The sequence below is a fragment of the Bubalus kerabau genome, chromosome 3 (assembly GCF_029407905.1).
Source record: "Bubalus kerabau isolate K-KA32 ecotype Philippines breed swamp buffalo chromosome 3, PCC_UOA_SB_1v2, whole genome shotgun sequence".
Lineage (NCBI taxonomy): Eukaryota > Metazoa > Chordata > Mammalia > Artiodactyla > Bovidae > Bubalus > Bubalus kerabau.
Genome location: NC_073626.1, coordinates 149242003 through 149258211, shown reverse-complemented (window position 1 = coordinate 149258211; position 16209 = coordinate 149242003). Strand labels below are relative to the sequence as shown.

The following is a 16209-nucleotide window of genomic DNA, read 5'->3' as shown; positions in this document are numbered from 1 at the left end:
GGACACGACTGAAGTGACTTAGCAGTAGCAGCAGCTGGTGAAGAATCTGCCTGCAATGCAGGAGACCTGGGTTTGATCCCTGGGTTGGGAAGATCCCCTGGAGAAGGGAAAGGCTGCCCACTCCAGTATTCTGGCCTGGAGAATTCCATGGACTATATAGTCCATGGGGTTGCAAAGGGTTGGACCCAACTCAGTGACTTTCACTTGTAGCATTACTGTACCAATAACTAATATTATACTCTTTTAGAGTTAATAAAAATTAACTACAGCAGAACAAACATGAAAATACAAAGATGATTCATCTTTATTGAAAGTATTTCTAGTTAAATTATTTGATTTCTCCATAGTTGCAAAAGCACCTGTTGGGCAGCCATATCCATGTCACTGGGGCCGAGCAGGTCTGGGTAGGATGCACTTAGAGAAGAGACATGAAGGACATCAGCAAGCTCAGCACCAGAGCAGTAGATTTTGCCTTTCTGGCACTGTTTGTGTACCAGTACTTCTCATATACATCATCTAGGACTGAAAGCACAGCCTCCATGGTTTCCTCACAAGTGGCCTGAATCTGAGTTTCTGGCAGGACAAATCCATAGGTACCATTGTCCCTCAGTTCAAATGTGTATGAAAAGGGGATCCCAATGTCCCGAGCCCAGTCTCTTGAGGATCCTGATGTAGCATCTACAAATAAAACATGGAGGCAGAGTTAGAAGTTACCCTGGTAAAAGATAGATTTCTATAGGGACATTTAAGGGACTAAAGGTTCAGCCTAGCAAAATCAACTCTTTCATATTAGGATCTATGGACAGCTGCCTTCTTCCTCTCTTCGATATTTTCGGCTTTTGTCTCAGCTTACCATCCCCACGATACCTGGCATTATGCCTGGCACCTAACAGAGGTTTGGTTAAAATTTCTCAGCTGAATCAAAGAAAAGACAATCTGATATTAGACAGTAAGAGTCAACTGACATATCAAAGACAGAAACAAAATGACCTATAGGAAAAATATTCGGAGAATACCATCTTGTTGGTTCTTCAGTGCTTGGAGGGGGTGGTAGCTGGGGATTGGGAAAGCAATGCACTGTTCTTTCAAGTAAATTGTTTTTTTAAAAAAAACTCCAAGCCCCACCTCTTTTGCTTTCTTAACCTGATGGTCCTCTGGGAACTAAATCAACTGATCAAGGGTCACTGGAAACGGTCTTTCCTATTAACTCCTGTACCTTCTCATGGCTAGCTCTTTATAACTGAAGCCAGAGGGAGTACTGATCTGAGCCAGTGTATTAATTTTTACTTTTAGTTAGCTTGCACCTTATTCCTAGAGAACACAATTCTGGATTTGTACAGACTGCCTTTTATCCTTGATCATTTTGATTTGTACAACTTCCTGTTGATCCATGGAACACTTTTATCCTGTCCACCCCACCCCACTCCAAAGTCCACTGATTTCTTTTGTGCCTTAGATACTATTGAAGAAGTTAAAAAAAAAAAGATACTTACATAAAATATCTGCACTCGATCCAACTCTATAATTGGTTCCATGCTTTGCTTTCAATGCATTTGCTGCCTTCTGTCCAACTTGGATCTGTAGGTGGGAAATGCAGAGACAGATATCTGGTGTTAAAAATAAATCTAACAATCCAGAGGGTTTGCTATTTTGTCCAAATCCATCCTCTGAGTTCCAGACCATCTTTCTAACTTCCCACTGAACACCTATACCTGGGTCATCTGCTGATACTTCAGACTTAACATACTCAAATCCGGTTTCATCATCTCCTCCACTAATAAGGCTGTTTTGATTTTCATCATTCTGTCTTTTCATGTGCCCCATATGTAAATTCCGACAATCATCTTTGACTCTTCTCTCAAATAATGACCAAGTTGCACTTCTAACATCATCACTCTATTTCAGTTTTATTAACTCTGAAATGGACTGTTGTCATCTTCTAATAAGTTTTCCTTCCTCTTACCAATCCTTAATCCCAGCTGATCTCCCTGACTTCAGGGTGAGCTTTTGTAGAGCAGGACTGTGATCATGATCCTGCTGAAAACCCTCACTGAATCTTGGTTGCCCACTGCGTTAGGGTACACTGCTCAGTGTAGTATTTAAGATTCTCTACAATAAGGACCTAACCCACCTTTCCAGCATCATATTTTCTTGATCCTACCCTAGATTATAGTCAAACTCCAGTTCTCCCACAGTTCTCCAGATGTGCCCCATGTTCTTCAGCCTCTCTGCCTTTTCTCAAGATATGCCCTCTACCTGGGATGTCTCATTTCTTATCTCTGTTGAAATTCTGCACCACCTCAAAACCTTCTCAAATGCCAAGTTCTCTTGAGCACTGTGACTAGATTATCTCTCCTCACTTTTTTTTTTTTTCTTACATAGCCCTTTCTTCATACTCCTCTTATTGCTTCCCTCTTATTTTTCTTTAAAGGTATTTGATATTTATCTTTCACAAGCTCATAGATTATCAGAACAGGAAATGACACCCTTCTCCATACCTATCACCATGTCATCTGACTGCATTGGAAACCCTTCAGAACTAGATGATGTCTAAGGTCTCAGCCTTGCTCTCTGAAGACCCTTTCCTGAGATCAGAAACACTAACTGAAGTCTAACTGTATTGGCTATGTTTATTTACCATGCAATAAATCTCCTTTCATACCCTATGGACAGTCTAAGTATTCCCCACCCTAGATTCCCTAATGCTATAGTCTAGCCACTTGATGACTTACCCCACTACTTCCCCTTGGGTTCTACACAAGACACCATGAAAATCCCCTTAGCCACCACCTGCCTGGATCCACCATTCCTTCACCCCTTAGGGCAGACAGACTACACTTTCAGGAGCATCAGTTCCCGACTTCTTCCCTTGACCAGGGACAGATCTTATTTTAGATTCTGTTTTTGGTTTTGCTTTTTTTTCCTGCTCCTGTACTGCCCCACTGAATCCTAATGTGTGACAGTGTGGTCTTTGGGTAGAGTGGATTTAGGCACAGTGACATTCAAAACGAAAAGCAGGAGAGGTAATAAGTGGTGGGAGGGTTCCATGCAACAGTGGTAGGACTTAGAACTTTAAATTGAACATATTTGCAAGCTTTTTGCTTCCTCTCCACTCACTACTGAGTTTTACATTCTCTCTCTCTTCCTGAAAGATTCTACATCTGCCCTAGTTCCTGGTTCCTAGTTCCTGTTCCTGTCTCCAGAACTGAAATGATGGGTAGGAAGGGTTAAATAAGTGCAAGGAATAAATCTGGTTTTAATCACTTACACTGGAAAGAAGTTGTTGTTTTTGTCGTTCAACCGCTAAATCATGTGTGACTCTTTGTGACCCGCCAGGCTCCTCTGTCCATGGGATTTCCCAGGCAAGAATACTGGAGTGGATTGCCATTTCCTTCTCCAGGGAGTCTTCCTGACCCAGGGATTGGACACTTGTCTCCTTCATTGGGCAGGCAGGTTCTTTACCACTGAGCCACCAGAGAAGCCTTTGGAAAGGGGTACAAGAGCTGTCTGCAGAAAGAAGAGGAAATTATAAGAAGGAGAAGAGAGTCAGGGAGGGGATTTCTGGAGAGAAAAATTCCATTAAGGAAATCAGAAAGAAGAGTAGAGAGAAAGGAAGGATTCAGAATAGTTGCTGTGTGTGAGTGAAATTAAAACACGCACCCTGGAGAAAGAGCTGCTAAAATTTAGCAGCTCACTCCTTTTTGTAGTTCTTTGGGAGTCTCTGGTAGAGATATAAATTGCTTTTAATTATTCTTAATTCCCATGTGTATCTGTGTTTCTTTGAATGAAACTCTGCTAACTTGTCCATGTGGGGTCTTAGCTGTTATTTGGTTTGCATGAAGCAGCTCCAGGCTATTTAGATGGGTTCTTGCACTCATTTTTTATTTCTTGAAACTCACTCCAGATCAAGATTCTTTCTTCTCATGGTCAAACTTAATTTTATATAGTTCCCTCTCCTTAAATCCTGCCTATTGGGTGGGAAAGAGTCTTTCCAGTTTCCTTTTCTTTATTGACAAAAGAACTTGTGATTTCTGCCTCCTTTCAACACTATACTGCAAGGCCATAGAGAGCCAATTTCTCTGCTATCCTTCTTCTCAGCCTAAAGGTTCCTTCTAGTCAAAATAATAAAAAATCTCTTTGCTAGTAGTGTGTAATTTACATTGTTAAAGACCTCATGCATGCTTAATAACTTCTTTCCTGGGCCCAGAAAGTTTCCTATAGGCATATATTCATAGGCAAGCCCTCAACAAGATTGATTAAGACCCTGGCATCTGTGTGGGAGGATGGAGCTTGGAATGGGATACAGGGGTTGATGTGGAAAGAGTTCAAATGGAAAGAATGTCAGCATTTGAAACATTAGACTTCTTATAGCTATTCTAATTTCCAGAGAAGTTTCGAATGAGGCTATATATAGTTCTATTTCCCCTACTTAGTGATTGCCAAGTTGTCTATCACGCAGTATAATATTTATCATGATTTATACAAATTTTTCATTTTGTAAATACATAGAGATTAATTACTAGTCTCTGGTGGTTGTAAATATACCAGAAATGGAAAACTCCTGAAACAGTTGGTGTGATTCTGTCTTTGTGTGCTCTATCAAAGCTTACCACTGAGAACCTAAAAACACTGCTAACTAGCTTCTATGAGTTTGACACATGGTGGTAACATTTTCAGTCTTTTTATGGAGAAGTCTTAGTGATGAATGTTATGCTAACTTTTCAACACCTGATACTGTAAGAGACACAGAATTGAAGCAATCTTTGTCAATTCAATTTTCCAATCTCTACATAGAGTATCAAGGATTGCCAGTAATTCTCATCTTAGAGTTCCACCTTCCATTAGTGGTAAAGTCAGTATTCACTCTGTGGTCAGAGAGGTCTAAGGAGACAGCCCTCAGTAGCCCAAGACCCTGTGACCTTTGAATGCAAACCTTGCAACATGGCGATGTAGTATCTGTTTTCCTGGACCAAAAAAGGGAATGAAATTACCTAGAAAAATACTGGGATATATGAGCCTCTTTTTTTTTTTTTTTTTTTGCTGGTAGAAGACCTGTCCCATCAAAGACCTATAATGGCCTGTCTGTGGTGGTTCATTTGTATTTGTCATAGAATCCTTTAAGAAGAAATCAAACACCCATGGCGAGAGGGTTGGATAGTATCATTGACTCAATGGACATGAGTTTGAGCAAACTCTGGGAGATAGTGAAGGACAGGGAAGCCTGGCGTCATCCATGGGGTCACAAAGAGTCAGAAACAACTGAGCGACTGAACAACAACAACAATGGCAAATATCACAGGAACTGGCAGATAAGGAGGCGTCTGGGCTTCTTGACTGAAATCCCTGTTTCAGTACATTACTGAAGAAATAGAATTTCTGGGGCACAGACATGAGGAGAAAATAGGACACGGTGGCCCAGGCATCAAAGTCAATGACAGCGTCCAGAAGTTGCAGACCCTTCTTAAGTGGAGAGGAGAGGCAGTGTCTGGTGGCCTGATAAATGTGATGCTTGGAATCTGAAGACGTGAGCTCCAACCCAGACTCCACCATTTACCGTCTACAGGGATTTTAGAAATACTATTAACTCAAGGTCTTAACTTCTGCATCTCCAAAGTGAGCTTACTATATTGTCATGAGGACCAGATAAGGGCCATAAAATCTCCTTGTAATTTTTAAGTTCTAGGTAAATGTTATTTCTACCTTGTACAAAATAATCAGGTAGTACAAATGCCCAAAAACAACTGTGGAAAGACACTGGGGTACTATTGGATATTTTTGGCTCCTGGAGGAGGTATTCCCCTCAGCAAAGATCTATAGTCATTTTTCTTTTAGTGCCCAGACATGTGTTTTATAAGTGATGTTCCAGCGGGAGAGAGACAAGAGGAAATGACAGAGTCAATAGGCCGCCCGCCTTCTGTGATCTTAAGAACAGAGCAAGCCAGGCCCCCGTCCAGCCCAGCATTTGTTGATAATGAGAAACTTGTTTAAAAAATATTTTTAAAGGGTATACAGAAAATAACAAGTGTTGGTGAGAATGTGGAGAAATTGGAACTCTTATTCACTATTGGAGGGAATGGAAAATGGTGTACTTGCTCTGGAAATGATGGTTCTTCAAAAAGTTGAAGCTAGAATTACAACACGATTCAGCAATTCTACTTCTGGATGTGCCATGTGCTCAGTCATGTCTGACTCTTTGTGACCCCATGGATTGTAGCCTGCCAGGCTCCTCTGTCCATGGAGTTTTCCAGGCAAGAATACTAGAGCAGGTTGCCATTTTCTCCTCCAGGGGATCTTCCTGATCTAGGGATCGAAAATGTATCTCCTGTGTCTCCTGCATTGCAGGCAGATTCTGAATTGAAAGCAGGGTCTCAAGGAGATATTTGTACACTTGTGTTCATAGCTGCTTTATTTGCAATAGGTAAAAGATGGAAACAATTCAGTTGCCCATTGATTGATGAATGGGTAAAGAAAATGTGGTACATACATATGATGGAATATTATTTAGCCTTGAAAAAAGAACTTCTGATACATGGTACAACATGTATGAAGCTTGAAGATATTATGCTAAGTGAAATAATCCAGTCACCAAAAGGACAGGTGCTGTAAGATTCCACTTATATGAGCTACCTAGAGTAGTCAAACTCAGGAGGCAGAGAGTAGAAGGGTGGGTGCCAGAGACAAGGTGGATCCGGAGTTGTTGTTTGACAGGTAGAGATATTTGATGATGCAAGGTGAAAGTTTTGAAGATTGGTTGCACAATAATGTGAATATATGTAACTACTGACCTGTCCACCTAAAAATGATTAAGATAGTAAATTTTATATCGATTCTACCACAATTAAAAGTTGAAAAAATAAATTTTAGGAAAAGATAACAAATACTACAACAATTCTAAATTGACCCTTTCTTTGACTTATGTCTATTGTTCTCAGGTTCACAAAAGGGCAAGAGCCCAGTACTTTCCAGCAATTCTGCCCATCAGGGCTTGGGTAAACAGAGCTTCAGAAAAGGACCCCAGATAAGACAAAGCAGAATTTCCCTGCCCCGGCTTGAATTCCACTGGCACTTCCCCTTACAAATATTCCTAGGCAAAAACTAGAGGCAGAGTTCAGGAGGATATAAAGCATTGTGTTGAGCAGAGAAGAGAGCAGATATTATTTAGCCATGTTATTTTAGATATGCCATATTCCACTAACAGCTGGCAAGTTCTTTAAAGCACGGTTCAGAAGCTATAATTGCTGAACTGAGCTTCAAGAGAATTTACAGAAATGAAAGCACATTCCTACAGATTATTAACATAATCATCTCATTTATATTATACACGAATACCTAAGATGTCTCCCAGCTTGACACTTTTCGAAACAGGTAGTTAATTAACGTAGGTAAAGCAGCATTTAACCTGAAGCCTTCCCAGCAGGCGTCTGGCAAGGTGAGAAAAGCGGGAGAAAGAAAATAAGGAAAAGCAGAGGGAACAAAAGCAGGTCTGGAGCCAAAATCCTATTAAAGGAAACGAGGAGGTAAAGGAAGGCAGAGTCCTACTGAGGCTACTCAGGGCTCCCGCACTGTGTATGGGCTTACCAATTCCTCGTGGTTATTTGATTTATTTTTGGTGTAGCCATAAGGCACGAGAATGAGCTGTCCATAAGAGTGCATGGTCAGGAAGCAGGCAATGTTCTCCTTCTTGCTCTCGATAAAGCTGGAAACAGCTTTCGTCTCTGGTTCAGACATGGGTCCCGTTCCACAAAATGTTAAACTTTCACAGTTGTGAGATGCACCAATACCTGAAATATACAGGAAACCTCAAGGAAGGCATCATGGTCTCCGTTTAGCACTGACCTGGGTGGGGGTTGAGATCGGGGGATGGGTCGCAAGGATTCACTCTTACTCAGGGCATCTGTGGGTGGAATCAAGGCTTGCGTTTGCTTGTCTAAGTTTGTCCTGGTTAAATAAGTCATTTAAGGAGGAGCACAGAAAAGCAGGAGGGCTGATGTTCAGATTTAGAAACAAACTCCCTGCTTATGTGGCTGGGGAAGGAAGATGCAAAAAGGAAAAGCATTTTCAGCAATCTTTCACTTAAATTTTTGGTGAACCCTGAAACGAATGCTTGGGAACCAGTTCTTGGGTTCCTGGGTCAGCCTCTGTCATGGTCTTATTGTCCTAAATGTCTCTCTTGCTGTTTTACTGGCATGCGTCTCACTAGTGCTATTTTGCAAGGATAGAAAAACAGCTATTTTCAGTCAGTTGTCCTCACCAGTAATAATAAGGACCATTAATAGAGCACCTTTTCCATGCTGGGCACTGTGCTCAGCCCCTCCTGTGAGACATCTGAGAAATGGAATATTTCCTGCCATATCAGTAAACATGGATACCATAGTCATCACCAATTGCAGCCCTCCAATGTGAGCTGAGCCCTGAGGGAACTCGGGAAGGAGAAGAATACTTGCCATCTAGCAGCCATCAAAATGCAGCCACTCTCTGCAGTGAGCCCCAAGGAAGTTCAGGAGGTGAAAAACAGACAATACTGGCCCCAGATAGCTGAGGTGCATATCAAAGGAATGGTTTCAGTCCAGACTCTTGCATCTTCCCATACACAGAAAGGGTTAAATTCCTTATCTCAGTATATCTGGTTTTCTTTCATTAGCAATAATATTTTGACCTTCAGACCACCTGCTCTTTATTGCGAAACTCTACATAAACCTGGCTTTTCCTCTCACCTGCTCAGAGTAGCTCTCTCAAGGTCACTTCATACACTGTCTCCCAAGCTTGAAGTCCTAAAAATTCTCACCGAATAAAACATAATCCTCAACTTTTAGGTTGTGAATATTTTTCAAGTTGATACATCTCATTGAATCCCCACAACAACCTCCTGATAAGATGGTATTATGTTGAGCCACATTTTTTAAAAAAAGAGAAAACTAAAGTCGAGAGAGCAATTTTTCCAAGATCACACACACAGCCACCAAATCTGAACCTTTGTCATCTGGTTTTTAACCAGACTGCTCTTATCCATCCTTATTTCTATTTGCTTCCAATCTATTAAGTCTGTTCAGATTTAGAAACATGAAAATGCCTTGATGAGAAGAAAATGTTTGCCTTGTTCTGCCCTCATGTTGTAAAAAATATCTGCAAGGATAATTCTCTGACTTTTTTTTATACCAATTCCTAAAGAGATCCTTGATGAAAGTGAAAAAGGAGAGTGAAGAAGCTGGCTTAAAATTCAACATTCAAAAAACTAAGATCATGGCATCCGGCCCCATCACTTCATGGCAAATAGATGGGGAAACAATGGGAACAGGGACAGACTATTTTCTTGGGCTTCAAAATCACTGTGGATGCTGACTGCAGCCATGAAACTAAAAGACACTTGCTCCTGGGAAGAAAAGATATCACAAACCCAGACAGCATATTAAAAAGCAGAGACATCACTTTGTCAGCAAAGGTCCATATAGTCAAAGCTGTGGTTTTTCCAATAGTCATGTATAGATGTGAGAGTTGGACCATAAAGAAGGCTGAGCACCAAAGAATCGATGCGTTCAAATTGTGGTGCTGGAGAAGACTCTTGAGAGTTCCTTGGACAGCAAGGAGATTAAACCAGTCAATTCCAAAGGAAACAAATCCTGACTATTCATTGGAAGGACTGATGCTGAAGCTGAAGCTCAATACTTTGGCCACCTGATGTGAAGAGCTGACTCATTGGAAAAGACTCTGATGCTAGGAAAGACCAAGGGCAGGAGGGGAAGAGGGCAACAGAGGATGAGATGGTTGGATGGCATCATTGACTCAATGGACATGTGTTTGAACAAACTCTGGGAGATAGTGAAGGTCATGGAAGCCTGGCATGCTGCAGTCCACGGGGTCACAAAGAGTCAGACATGACTTAGTGACTGAACAATATATTTTTAAAAAGAGTGATGAGTTTCAAATATATTCACACTGATCAAAGTCATCGTTGCCCTTTTTTAGGCAATCTCACTTGAAAAGAGTCCTGCATATGAGTGTTGCTGTTCTTATTACATAGATAATATCATCTCTTTAGACAGAGTAACACCGACCAGGAGTCCAGAAAGCTATACAATATTAGATGTTTATTTCAAAAGTTGCATATATAAATAGTACTAACTCTAGTAATGCACCTCTTTCCTAGCTTCTCTGCTCCATTTTTTTGCTTTTGTTATTCATCTACTTACTAATGATGTACTTAGTAAGCATGTACTTACTACACCAGGATGCATCAAAGTTTCGATTGAGATCTGTTCCAAAACACGTGCCATTATTATGGGATGAACGGGACTTCCTCCAAAGCCGATCCTGTAACAGGGAAACAAACAGGGATGTTGTCATTCTAAGGTCTCATAAATCACAGTGTTAGTGAGGATGGGTGGTCCTTGAACATGAAAAATAGTTCCTAGGACTGTCTGGAAGAACCTGCCTCAACATTATGAAGCTAGTGCATTTAATTTTTAGTCCCCCAAATGGGTTAGTAACCCCCAATAACAGGAACATCTGTACAACCCTAAGTGCACATGCATGTAAACCATCACTTTGGAGGGGTAATTTGGTCTCTCCCTCATGGGCAGATTAATAGTGCCTGGTGGATGTGATCTGCCTAATCAGGAAAAGCTTCAGAGAGTCATTTTTTTTAGTCCAAGTGATAAAGAATGAAAGAGAAATGGCTTGGCAGATGGAAAAAGGCTCTTGCAGGTGCATCAGAGATGGTTTGTGCACATTTCTGGAAGCAGACAACTGATGAGTAGAGATAGGGATAAAGACATGTTTCACCAGACAAGCTGGAAGGGAAGGGCTTGATTCATACTGGGCCAGAGAGGCCGTTACAGAGAAAGGGGTCCCTTGAAGGTCTGGGGGAGCTGGAAGAAGTGGGAGGAATGAATATTCCCTAGAAACAGGGTTCTGACTTCTGGAGCGGTATGCTTTAGAAACATTTTAAAAGAGGAAGTTATCTATTAAATAAAAATCTTGGATTTCCCTGGTGGTGTAGCGGATATAAATCCGTTTGTCGATGCAGGTTTCAATCCCTGGTCAGGAAGACCCCTACATGCTACAGAGCAACTAAGCCTGTGCTCCACAGCTACTGAGCCTGTGCACCCTCGAGTCTGTGCTTGGCAGCAGAAGAAGCCACTGTAATGAGAAGTCCACACACAGCAATGAAGAGTACCCCAAGCTTACTGCAACTAGAAAAAGCCTGCACAAAGCAACAAAGACCCAATGCAGCCAAAAAAAAAAAAAGATAATTTTATGAGATGTTCCCCTGTCCCCAACTCCATATGCATGACCACCATGGAAAAATAAAGGTTGGGTTAGAATTTATAGATTATTTGTGCCACTCATGTTTCAAGAACTGATTTAAGGATACACGGTAGTGTAGGAATTTTATACCAACATAATCCTTATCAGGTGACAGGCAATCCACAAATGTTAAAGAGATGGAGTTGAAGAAAAATTAAGTCTGGCTGAAACACTGGGAATATGTCAAAAACAAACAAACAAAAATGTTCAAAAAAGGCCTTCAGACTCCTCCATCCTGAACTTAACTTAGATTGTTGACTTAAAAATGTGGATTTTAATCCCAAATGAGGTTTCCTCCTTTAAATGACCATCAAACATTTTTATAGTTGCAGTGACTGAAGTAAGAAAATGAACCTGAATCAAAATGTAGTTCGTGAACCCATCCCAGGACCAAACTCAATGTACTCACAGTCGTCCAAGTGTAGATGTAACCATCTATGTTAAGAACCGGAAGCACATAGAAGTCCAGGTTTTTAAGGAGCCTTCTTATCCTTGAGTTGTCTTCATAGTTCTGTAGAATCTGGACATTTAATAGAAAAATGTTTGGAATGATCCTGGGAAGAGGTCTTTTCTCTCAATTTTCTGACAATTTCAGCTTAATCGTAGGAGGTGAGTGTACACTGGCCTTTGTCCATCAATCCTGCCTCAACTTTCCTGTTCAATGTGTGGTCTTTCTGAAACCTCTGCATATATCAAAATCACCTGGAGGCTGGCTTGTTAACATACTGCCCACCTGGCTATACACCCCCCATCTCCACCCCTAGCCCCAATTCACTAGGTATGAGGTAGTGAGATGGAAACCCAGAATTTGCATTTTGAACAAGTTCCCAGTTATGTTGATGCTGTGGGTCTAGGAACTACACTTTGAGAACCACTCCTTGTGGATGTCATCCTGTTTGGGCTTCTGAAAAGGCTTGACACAAAAGTATCTTATATTAATTTTAAAGTCTTATTCCCTAGGGAAGGATATAGGTAATATGTGAGAATTCACGGTGCCAGGTATTGATAATTTCTATGTGTTAATCTCTTAATCCACACAACAGGCACTGAAGTAGTCATTTCATACACTTTTGAAGGAGAAAAACTAGGGGTCCTGGTGTTAGAAATTGTGCACCAGACTATTAGAAAGAGATGGCTCTGGGATTCAAACTCATCTCTGACTCCCAAGATGTATTTTCTTCTCCATTTAGATTTGTTTACCTTCCAATAAAAATGATTTTGGGTGCACTAAAAAGACACCAGAATATCTAACTCAGTTTTCAGTGAACCTACTTATGAATTCCATTCACTTTGAGGTGAAGGAGCAGCTCAGTGGAGAGCTGCCTTGCCAACATGTGAAAAGAAACGTGCTCTCCAAATAGCCGAGACGTGACAGGTGTTTTGTAGGGTAGTTAACCACCTGGTGTCTCAGACAGTAAAGAATCCGCCTGCCATGTGTGAGACCTGGGTTCAGTCCCTAGGTCAGGAAGGTCCCCTAGAGGAGGGCATGGCAACCCACTCCAGTATTCTTGCCTGGAGAATCCCCATGGAAAGAGGAGCCTGGAGGGCTACAGTCCATGGCGTTGCAAAGAGTCAGACACGACTGAGCGACTAAGCACAACTAGCCATTGTGAGAAAGTTAAAAACACTTACCTCTTTCACAAACCACTGGCAGAAAGCAGGGGCAATCCATTCCCTGGCATGAATTCCGCAGTCCATCCAGATAATCTTCTTGGGGTTACTGGATGGTTGGCTGATCTGGAGGGGACATTTGTGTTCCATTATCAAATAATTGCTTATGATTGCAAGCCACTGTGAAAAGTTATTAGATTTTTTTTTTATTCCCCTAAGGGCACCTGTCTCCCTCCATTCTGTGGTTTCAAGGATGAGGCAAGGCTGCTGGTAAAGACACCCACCAATATGACCCTCCTATAGTTATGAGATGGCTGGATGGCATCACCGACTCAATGGACATAGGTTTGGGTGAACTCCAGGAGTTGGTGATGGACAGGGAGGCCTGGTGTGCTGCAATTCATGGGGTCACAAAGCATCGGACATGACAGAGCGACTGAACTGAACTGATGGTTACGCTTGCTCCCTTATTTTTCTTAGGACAACTTACTGACTCCCCCGCATCCCCCACACAAAGCCTGGTCTTCCTTATACCTTAAATTATTCCCTAACTTTAAATAAAGGCAAAAACTTCCAAGCCACAAACTGTGACGCTAAATCTCTATAAACCTTATAAAACCTTCTCACATAGAGTTCACTCAGAGTAACAAAGTACACAAGTAGTAACATTCAAGAATCAAAAGAAGTTAAATTGAATCCCAGTCTACATTTAAGGGCTTCCCCAATGGCTCAGCAGTAAAGAACACCCCAGCCAATGCAGGAGACATAAGAAATGCCGGATCAATCTCTGGGTTGGGAAGATATCCTGGAGAAGGAAATGGCAACCTGCTCCAGTGTTTCTGCCTAGAAAATCACATGGACAGAGGAGCCTGGCGGGCTATAGTTCATAGAGTCGCAAAGAGTCAGGCACAACTAAAGTGACTTAACATGCGCACATGCACTACATTTAAAGTTCTTGAAAACTGTGAAAGGATCCAAATACACAATGTCCTGCAATACTTATTAAATTCATTAATTTCCTCTTTCTTTAGAGACTCCTCCAGTCCCAGCTGACCCAGTCTTCTTTCTCGTCTTCCCACTTGTCATTCGTGTCTATCAGGTCAGCCTCACTCAAAGCAATAGAGATCCCCTCCTCTTTCGGGGCAATTACAGATTAACCTAGCAATTACATATCCTCTTTGGTGGAGAAGCTGTGAACATGCCCATGTTTGTAACAGTCACATCTGGTTCTGTTTTGTAAATGTCCTGGACTCTTGTTCATTGAAAGCTCCTGGGAGTTGGACTGACGAAGGTTCTCCCTCTGTATCTACGAGAAATTTACAAATTTTGAAATACGTGGCTTGAACTCATTATATTCAAGGAATTTTTCCTTTTAGCCTCACCCATTTTCAAAGCTCCTAATCTAACTTTTACCTTAAATTCTGTCTTATAATTCCCTTTTATGAATATATATATATGACCATAAGTTTACCTTTATTGTCTCCTTATTACATGCCAATTCTCTTTTTTAAAAGATGTCCTGTGCAAAGGATGTTTAGATGTCTTCTTGGCTGACTCAGCTCAGCTTGAAAGCCTATGGAAAGTCATGTAGGTATGTGGCCCACGTTTAAAATAGCAGTCAACTCCTGGGTAAATTCTGTTTTGAAGTCAATAGACTTCTTTGTAACTGTGAGTAATTAAAATTTGAGGATGTACTTTGCAAAATAACATGTCTATAGTAAGTAGTAAGAGGACAGCAAACAAATAATGCTAGTTTTTAATGCCAAACTGCTTTGGTGGTGGTTCTTGAAAAGCAGTCCTGGGCCAGTAATATCAGCACCAGCTGAGAACTTGTTAGAAATGCACTGTGGTCCTGAAACTTGTGTGTGTGTGTGTGCTTAGTTGTGCAGTCGTGTCCAACTCTTTGTGACCTCATGGACTGTAGCCTACCTGGTTCCTCTGTCCATGGGGATTCTCCAGGCAAGAATACTGGAATGCGTTGCTATGCCTTCTCCAGGGGATCTTCCCAACTCAGGGACTGAACGCAGGTCTCCCACATTGCAGGTGGATTCTTTACCATCTGAGCCACCAGGGAAGCCCTCTGAAACTTGAGTGTCCATCAAAATGACCTGGGGGAGGGCTTGTTAAAGCACAGATTGCTGAGCCCAACTCCAGAGTTTCTGATTCAGTAGATTGGCAGTTAGGCCCAAGCATGTGCATTTCTAACAGGTTCCCAGGTAATGTTGATGCTGCTGGTCCAGGGCCACCCTTTGAAAACCCACTGATTAGGTGGAGCAGTCGTCAACCCTGCCCGTACCTTAGGATCATCTAGGGAGTTTTCAAGGGGTGCCTGGGACCCATCCTGGAGCAATTAGCTCAGAATCTCTGTGAATGGGACCCGGGCATCAGTATTAAGCAATCAGGATTGAAAAATCACTGGTCTGAACCTGAGAGTCTATGGAAAAGTGGTTAATCAGCCTCAAACATTTTTTATTATGTCATATGCAAAAGGGGCAGAGAACTTTGGGAATGGCTTATTCCTCTGGCTATGCTATGATCTGACTTTGTGATTTGCACAAGTCACTTTACTTCTCTGGGTCTTTGTTCCCTCAGAAAATGAAAAGTGAAAGTGAAGTCACTCAGTCGTGTCCGACTCTTGGCGACCCCATGGACTGCACCAGGCTCCTCCGTCCATGGGATTTTCCAGGCAAGAGTACTGGAGTGGGGCGCCATTGCCTTCTCCGTTAACAGCGGCTAGGCATATTATATTTACTTGGAGCTGGTATACTTAGTGACAGCCTTAGTGCCCTCAGACATGGCGTGCTTGGCCAGCTCCCCAGGTAGCAGCAAGCGCACGGCGGTCTGGATCTCCCTGGATGTAATAGTCGAGCACTTCTTGTAATGCGCCAGGTGCGATGCCTCGCCAGCGATGCGCTCGAAAAAGTCGTTGACGGAGTACATGATTCCCATGGCCTTGGACGAGATGCCGGTGTCCGGATGGACTTGCTTCAGCACCTTGTACACGTACACGGAGTAGCTCTCCTTGCAGCTGTGCTTGCGCTTCTTACCGTCCTTCTTCTGAGCCTTGGTCACAGCTTTTTTAGAGCCCTTTTTAGGGGCAGGAGCCGACTTAGCCGATTCAGGCATGTCTATAATGACAACACCCAACAAAACAGAAATATCTTGGGAAAAAAAAAAAAAAAGAGGGAACCAAAAATAAAGGTTGTCCATAATGTTCAAATATTTTTATGGAAAATAATGTGTTAAAGAAAGCTGAGCACTGAAGAATTGATGCTTTTGAACTGTGGTATTGGA

At 41.9% G+C, this 16209-nt stretch overlaps 1 protein-coding gene across 1 annotated transcript in view; it reads right to left on the bottom strand.

Moving 5' to 3' along the window:
- Positions 1 to 298: 298 nt before the first annotated feature.
- Positions 299 to 16209, bottom strand: part of CPO (carboxypeptidase O) — a 32297-nt gene continuing 16386 nt past the window's right edge. Inside the window, exons 4-9 of the mRNA XM_055573269.1 lie at positions 12937 to 13041; positions 11714 to 11824; positions 10218 to 10308; positions 7579 to 7781; positions 1494 to 1578; positions 299 to 678 (exon numbers count right to left, since the gene is read on the bottom strand). Coding sequence (XP_055429244.1) covers positions 416 to 678; positions 1494 to 1578; positions 7579 to 7781; positions 10218 to 10308; positions 11714 to 11824; positions 12937 to 13041 — 858 coding nt within the window. The 3' untranslated portion in view covers positions 299 to 415. The remainder of the gene's footprint in view (positions 679 to 1493; positions 1579 to 7578; positions 7782 to 10217; positions 10309 to 11713; positions 11825 to 12936; positions 13042 to 16209) is intronic.